The sequence below is a fragment of the Polyodon spathula genome, chromosome 18, assembly GCF_017654505.1.
Source record: "Polyodon spathula isolate WHYD16114869_AA chromosome 18, ASM1765450v1, whole genome shotgun sequence".
In the NCBI taxonomy this organism is placed as follows: Eukaryota; Metazoa; Chordata; class Actinopteri; order Acipenseriformes; family Polyodontidae; genus Polyodon; species Polyodon spathula.
In genome coordinates this window covers 22575590-22582720 of record NC_054551.1, presented here as the reverse complement: position 1 = coordinate 22582720, position 7131 = coordinate 22575590, and the positions used below count along the sequence as shown (strand labels likewise).

The 7131-nt window shown below is 37.6% G+C and overlaps 1 protein-coding gene across 1 annotated transcript; it reads left to right on the top strand.

Moving 5' to 3' along the window:
* Positions 1-466: 466 nt before the first annotated feature.
* On the top strand, positions 467-4661 carry LOC121331123 (uncharacterized protein C1orf226). Its single transcript, XM_041278336.1, has 3 exons — positions 467-1701; positions 2184-2508; positions 2859-4661. The coding sequence occupies exons 2-3, from the start codon at positions 2195-2197 to the stop codon at positions 3412-3414; spliced, it is 870 nt and encodes a 289-aa protein (XP_041134270.1). The 5' UTR covers positions 467-1701; positions 2184-2194; the 3' UTR covers positions 3415-4661.
* Positions 4662-7131: the final 2470 nt, after the last annotated feature.

The following is a 7131-nucleotide window of genomic DNA, read 5'->3' as shown; positions in this document are numbered from 1 at the left end:
TTGTTTCTTTTTAATCACTCGATCATTCATCCTTGACCATGACACGCTTGAGTGACTATGACTGAAGCATATGCACTTAATCACCTAATTGGTGAGACAGTTGATTGGACACTGGATAGGGAGTGATTTCAGCTGTTGAATTGCAAGCTTGAATAAAAGCAATAAAGAAAATCACAGAAAAAAAAACAATATGCCATGTCTGTCAAGAGAGCAGCGCCTTCATGCAGTCGGCACGTTGGAGGCCGGACTAAGGCAGCATACTGTGGCTCACCGTCTTGGGTGCTCACAGCCAACAATTTCAAACCTGGCGAGACAGTATAACCAGACACACTCTGTCAGTGACAGGTCATGAACTGGGAGACCAAGAGTCACAACACCTGCCCAAGATCGACAGATCATTTTTCAGCATCTTCATGATGTCAGTTGTTAATCAGCACAATAAAAAGTCACTACACCTACTCTAAAACAGTGTTTGTCATATCTAGTGAATTTTATCCAAATGTAAGTGATATGTTTCTTTTGATACTTAAATATAAGTGATCAGTTTCTTTTGATGCTCAGTATACTTGCAACAAGAGGGCATACACCCATCTGCTGAAATCTAATACTTCTGTCAGATAAGCCCGATAGCTGCTTATTTATATGTCTCAAATGTGACATACCAAGAGTGACGGTGGTGAGTCAGAACATTTCTTTGGGCGCATAATGTGTTTCTGGACCTGTATCTGATTTTGCATTAATTGGCGTGTCTTGTTTGAGCGTTGTAGCACTGTTCAGTGAAGATGATGTAGTGTGCAAGGTGGACTAATAACAAACCAGATAGCTGCCTCATTTATTTCCCTTATAAAGGTCACAATCAGGAATGGAACCATGTGAATAAGGATGAATTCAAAACCGTGACTGTTGTGAATTACGAGAAGAGCAGTCGCTTTCTAGCAAAAAGTTGTTCCTATCCTTAAAAACGTAATTGGGAAAGTAATTGTTTAGAATAATTAGATTGAGATATATGGGTCCATTGTCTTTTTTGTGCCGTGTTTTTACACTTGGATGACAAATTACGCTGTCGTGGATCCTCTACCCCCTGTGTTTTTTCAATAACAGTTTCTTCAAGGCTTTATAGATTGCAAAGAGACCGTTGAAGGGCATCCACTAACTAATGTCTCTCACTAACTAACTAATGGGGCTTGTGTTTTGTTGATCAAGAATGAGTTATTGTTTACAATGTTGTAAACCATTGCAGTTCTCGGTTTTCACCCAGTGCAGTGCCATGATAAGGAAAGGCTTGAGTTTTACCAAACACACTGATGTCATTACTTACAAGAATATTGACTACAGAGTCCTCGGCCAAAGGGGGACCTCTTGTAGAGTATATTATTGCTATTAAGGTCTATTACTTCACCCTGAACCCACACAAGCTCTTCATCACTAGTGTCTAACATTAAAATTTGGATGTGGATCTTTCTCGCCTTCTGTATTAATATGTCATTGAACTGCTGTCAATGTAAGTTATGGCCTCATTTAACCTGATATTTTTTATATTAAGTGTAGTACTCTATTTACTTAATCTAAATAATTATTTCCACACAGAGACACACTACAGTATGATATTTACTTGTCTTCTATTCAAAAAATATGAATGTGTTTTTTTGTTTTTTTTATCTCTCATTAAAATGCTTGCCGAGTTACTGTATTCTTTGTGAGGTAAGGATTCTTCTGAAAAGTTCTGTCTATTGGCCATCACCTTCCGTTGTGACATGCTGTGTTGTACTGTGTTGCTTCTGCATGCTATTTTTTGTTTTGTTTTTAATTTTTATTTTTGTCCTACAGTTAATTGTTGACAGTCAAGGTTTTCATTCCTGCAGCCCCTCCTCCACCCCTGCTTCAATTGTGGAGTGTTCATTTTGTAAATTTAATATCTGCTGTTATGAATTTAGATTTTGTTGTTTAAAGCATTTCTAACCAATCCCATTTTTTTTACCTTTTATTGGCTTTATTAATTGTATTACGGGTACCACTTTTTATGCTGAGCATCTTTTAATTCTTTACTTGTTTTTGATACATAAATTCAGTTTATAAAAATCATAAAACCTTGACTTTAAAAACTAAAAAAATTACTAGCTATAACTGATAAAACTACTACTTCTGCCATTTATTTTGATTAATTGTTTTTCTTTCCTTTGCAGTTGACCAAAGCATGTTTGAGAACTCCAATGCTGCCCACACTCCAAAACTTCAGCACGTCTCTGCATTAAGTAAGCGGATGGCAGCTACGTCTTCTACATCAGTCAGTGCTAATGAATCCACAGCAAGCGGCCCCAAGTCCACTAGCAATCAACACTTCAAAAACGCTCTTAACTTGGGGAAAGCCATGGGAGCAAAGGTCAATGACCTTCTGAGGAGAAAGGACCAGACCAGCCTGGGAGATATCGGAGTCACCGAAGTGAACAAGAACGCGGGAGCCATGCTGTCCTGCACAGAGAATACCAGCCAAGGGACCAGTGGCAACAGGTACAGTCGATACTTTACATGTGTCACAATGATTCTATAGGAGTGAAAGCCATTTTCAGTGGTGAGAACTGAAACAGGTCTGAGTCCTACCCAGACAAATCATTGCCCTGCCATTAGTATTTGGAGATGTTTTTCTTCTGCTCTGTATGCTTTATGACACTTATTAATGGTCCGGAATAGTTTAGGACAAGAAGTTTTGTGTAAGTAATATCATAACTGAAACTCTGAAGCTGAGGCATCTGATGAGAAACAAGTGCTGAATTTTAAATAGGTTAGTGGAGGGCATTCAACTTACATGGGGTTAGATTAGTCACCGAATTGCTGTAAGAATATTATTTTCATTCTTACAGCCAAAAACTACTTGAGACATTTCCCAGGCTGGACCCACCACCACCAGGCAAGAAACGCATGCCCCGTGCATTGAGGACCACTCAAGACATGATGATCTCCTCTGACCCAGTGGTCAATACCCCTGAGGTATCCGACACCTACACTGCATCCCCTGACAAGACCCCACTAATTAAGAATGACAAGCCAAAAGAGGAGGAGGAGGAGGAGGTGGTGGAGGAGACATCATTGACAAGCAAACTCAACTTTGAGGAAAAGAAACAGGAAAACTCTAAGGTATATATCTCTGGCGAAGCAGAGGAAAACCTAGAGGACAAGTCCCAGCTTCTCCCCTCAGTTCCTGACCTTATCCATAAAGATACTCTGGACCTCAAGCAGAAGCCTGGAGGCCCTGAGGTAAGGATGGCCTCCACACCATGTCGTGGTAAACCAGGTCTACGGTTCAGCATCAGTGAAGATGATCTTCTGAACGGCTCAGAAGACTCTGGTGTGCCCAGGCAAAGGTGCGCCAGTGTTGACAATGAGGAGCACCATCCAGACTTGCTGTCATTTGAGTAAACCACTCACTGGTACAATAATCAATTATCAATTGACTTTAAATGAATAATGTGGTGTTTGGAGTAGTTTTGTTCCCGTAATCTAGCCTTCTCACAAAGTTGTGTCTAATACTCTAGTAATGCCAGCTTTTGCAACTAAATGTCATTGCTATTATCTTTTATTTTTTACTAAAATTATTAATAATGTAGTTTGGGCATAATTACCAGAGTTTTGGTGAAATGCACCCTAACAATTAATTTTAAAAAAATGAATTAGTTAAGATGATTTATGAATCAGTATGCTTTTCGAACTGTTTTGAAAACTTAAGTGTGTATTTGAAATACTTCCAATTTTATGGCAACTTAAATTGACAGGGCTGCTAGATGGCTGTTTCCATTATTCATATGTGATTAAAATATTAAGGTAGTTGAATTTAGATATTACTGAGAAAGTCTAATACACCATTTAGAGAATGCAGTCTGATGTTCTTTAATATCATTCAATTGGTAAATGATAGAAAATCGAAGCTGTTGTGTTTAATTCATTGAACATTCACTATTGAGCTTTGTGGGAAGGCTCGTCATGATTCTGGTCTTACAAGTTGGATCATTGGAAATAATGCCAGTACAACACCAGAAAAGAAACTGATGGACCAAATTATGTTTCCTGTTAACCAAAGTGAGCAATATCTAATTGCTGTCTCAGAGTAAGGTTTTCTGTGTGGTATAGTTGGGTGCAGACTAGAGTGAGTCCAATCAAGCGTCAGTGATGCCATTTGGTATGCAGTATCCTCCCTCAGACTACATTTCAACATTAACAACCAGAAAATCATCTTCTGCATGTTTAGTGGCAATCAGTAAACTGACTGTAGCAAGTCCTGATGGCTGCTGCTCCTTTCATTCCAGGATTCCTCTGGTCTCCACAGATCAGTCTGCTGCTATTAGACTTCTCACTACTGTTTTAACCACTGTTTTATTCTTTAATAAGGTTCTAAAACTTTTTAAATTCCACACCCCACTATCATTTTGGATGTGCAAAATGTACTGTACTCCATACAGAGCACTAATTATTTGTGCACTATATTGATTTTGCATTATGTGCATCAGTATGTCTAGTTCAATCGTTTTGTCAATTACACTGATCTTGCAGCAGCAATGTGTGTGTTAACCCCCACAATGGATACTGCATCTTTTATAGAGAGAGAGAGAGAGAGAGAGAGAGCCTTGAAAAAGTATTCAGCCCCCATCCCTTTTTCCACATTTAAGAGTCTCACAGCCTGGGATTTTGATGCATTAGATCAGGAATTTTTATTTGTGAGTCACACATTCTTCTTCAGAGTCCTCCCCAAAAAGACAGAAAATGGTAAACAATCAAATAATAAAAATTAAAAAACTGAAATGTCATCATTTTTTAAGTATTCATCCCCCTGGATCAAAATACTTGGTTTAACCACCTCTGGCAGCTATTACAGCCAGTAGACGCTATTAAGTCTATTAACTTTGCACACTGTGATGTAGCAATATTTGCCCATTCCTCCTTGCAAAATTGCTCAAGCTGTGTCAAGTTAGTTGGGGAACGGTGATGGACAGCAATTTTGAGGTCTTGCCACAGATTTTTGATGGGATTAAGATTAGGACTCCATCTGGGCCACTCAAGGACATCTATTTTCTTCATTTTAAGCCACTCCAGTGTTGCTCTGAAGTGTGCTTTGGATCATTGTCCTGATGAAAGACAAACTTCTTCCGCAGTTTGAGTTTTTTGGCGGAGGGGCGCAGGTTTTTATCCAGGATTTCTCTGTATTGTGCTTCATTCATCCTCCCATCAATCCTGACAATATTGCCAGTCCGTGCTGCTGAAAAGCATCCCCATTTTTTTTAGCTAGGGCTTCTTCCTTGCCACTCTCCCATAAAGGCCCTTTTTGTGCAATGCCTAGGAGATTCTTGACACATGAACATCATCGTCCATCGCAGCCACTGACTTCTGTAACTCATTCAGAGTCACAGTTGGCCTCACAGTAGCTTCCCTAAGAAGTGCCCTTCTTGTCCGGCAACTAAGTTTAGAGGGGCCTAATTAGGCAGTGTGGTGGTAGTTTCGTATTTTTCCCACTTCTGTACGATGGACTGCATTGAGCTCCGAGAGATGTTCAATGCCTTTGAAATGGTTTTGTACCCTTTCCCAGATTTGTGCTTCTCTATAATCACATCCCTGACTTGCTTAGAATGCTCTTTCGTCTTCATTTTGATTCTTTCTTTTGAAAGTCTCCACCATACTGTGGGACCATACAGAAAGAGTGGTATTTATCCTCACAAATTAATTTAAAGCAGATGATCCACTAATTTCTTACACAGGCGGAGTCCTTCAATAAATTGTGTGACTTGTTGAGGTAATATATTGCACCTGAGCAAATTTAGGATTGCAATTATAAAGGGTATGAATACTTTTTTATTCTGATAATTTCTGTTTTCAGTAAATTGTTGAAAGCTTTTGGAATTTCTTTTTATTTGACATGGTGCTCAAGGCTTTGTGGATCAGTGGGAGAAAATCCTAATTTAATCTATTTCAAATTCTGAATGAGACTTAAATGTGAAAAAAAGGGATGGGGGCTGAATACTTTTTCAAGGCACTATATATATATATATATATATATATATATATATATATATATATATATATATATATATATAAATTGTCATTTTTTGTCTGTGTGTGTTAACATTGTTTTTTTTTAGAAATAAATACTATTTTAGATATATTAACACTACAACACTGTTTAATGATTTGTGTCATAAAGTTTAGAATAGATCTTTTTTTATGAAAAATAGTTTTATTTGTGACTAATACTAGAAATCAAATATTACAAGACTTTTTTTTTTTTTTTTTTAAGGGTCACTTTTAATGATAGAGGCATGTTTTGCAAGGACATGAAATGTGGATTTTGTTTAATACAAATGCACAACATAGCATGTTGCATAAGAAACAACAAAAGTAAAGTATACATTTTACTGGGCCAACAAAATGAAGGATATGTCCCATATGAACCATTCTTATTGTTTATGAATGACACTATTACATATAAATTGAATTTTTGTTCTTGTTTTGCCCTTAATTTGTGTGACATGTATGTCCAGCTTTACAAAGGTTTTGCTCAAGTGCAAAGTAGTCTAAACCACTATGAACAGGAGCCCATTATTCCTAACAGACCAAAATATGCTGGAACAAAAGCTTAACAAAATGCCTTAAGGGAAGACCATTTTAAACATGTCTTAAATATATAAATCAAGCAATGTTTTCATACATTTTACAGGTTGCTAATTAGAGACAAAAAAGTCTAAATATGGAATTCCTTTGAAATGAAGTAGAAAATCCATAATTGTGGTGTTTAGTATTTTAATACTGAAGTTGATGAAGAATTTGAAATATTATATATGAAGTATTGTTAAATAAAAGTATTTCTTGATGTTTCGATGCTGTAAAATGTAGTACACCTTTTTACTAAAAACAACAGTTAATTGATTTGATTAGTGATAGTGTCTGTTTGCAATGGTGCACAGCCACGTCGATAACAACCAGTTGTCACTGATATTCTAAAACAATGGTTCAGCGTGTGATGCTCAAATTAAGAGAGTTAATTGGATTTTGGATCCCTGAGGGGCTCACCTAGTAAAGGCATGACCCTGGGTTGTGTGGGTTGAATCATGCAGTCAGGAGAAGGTGGGTTTGTGTCCTGGCTGTGCCAAG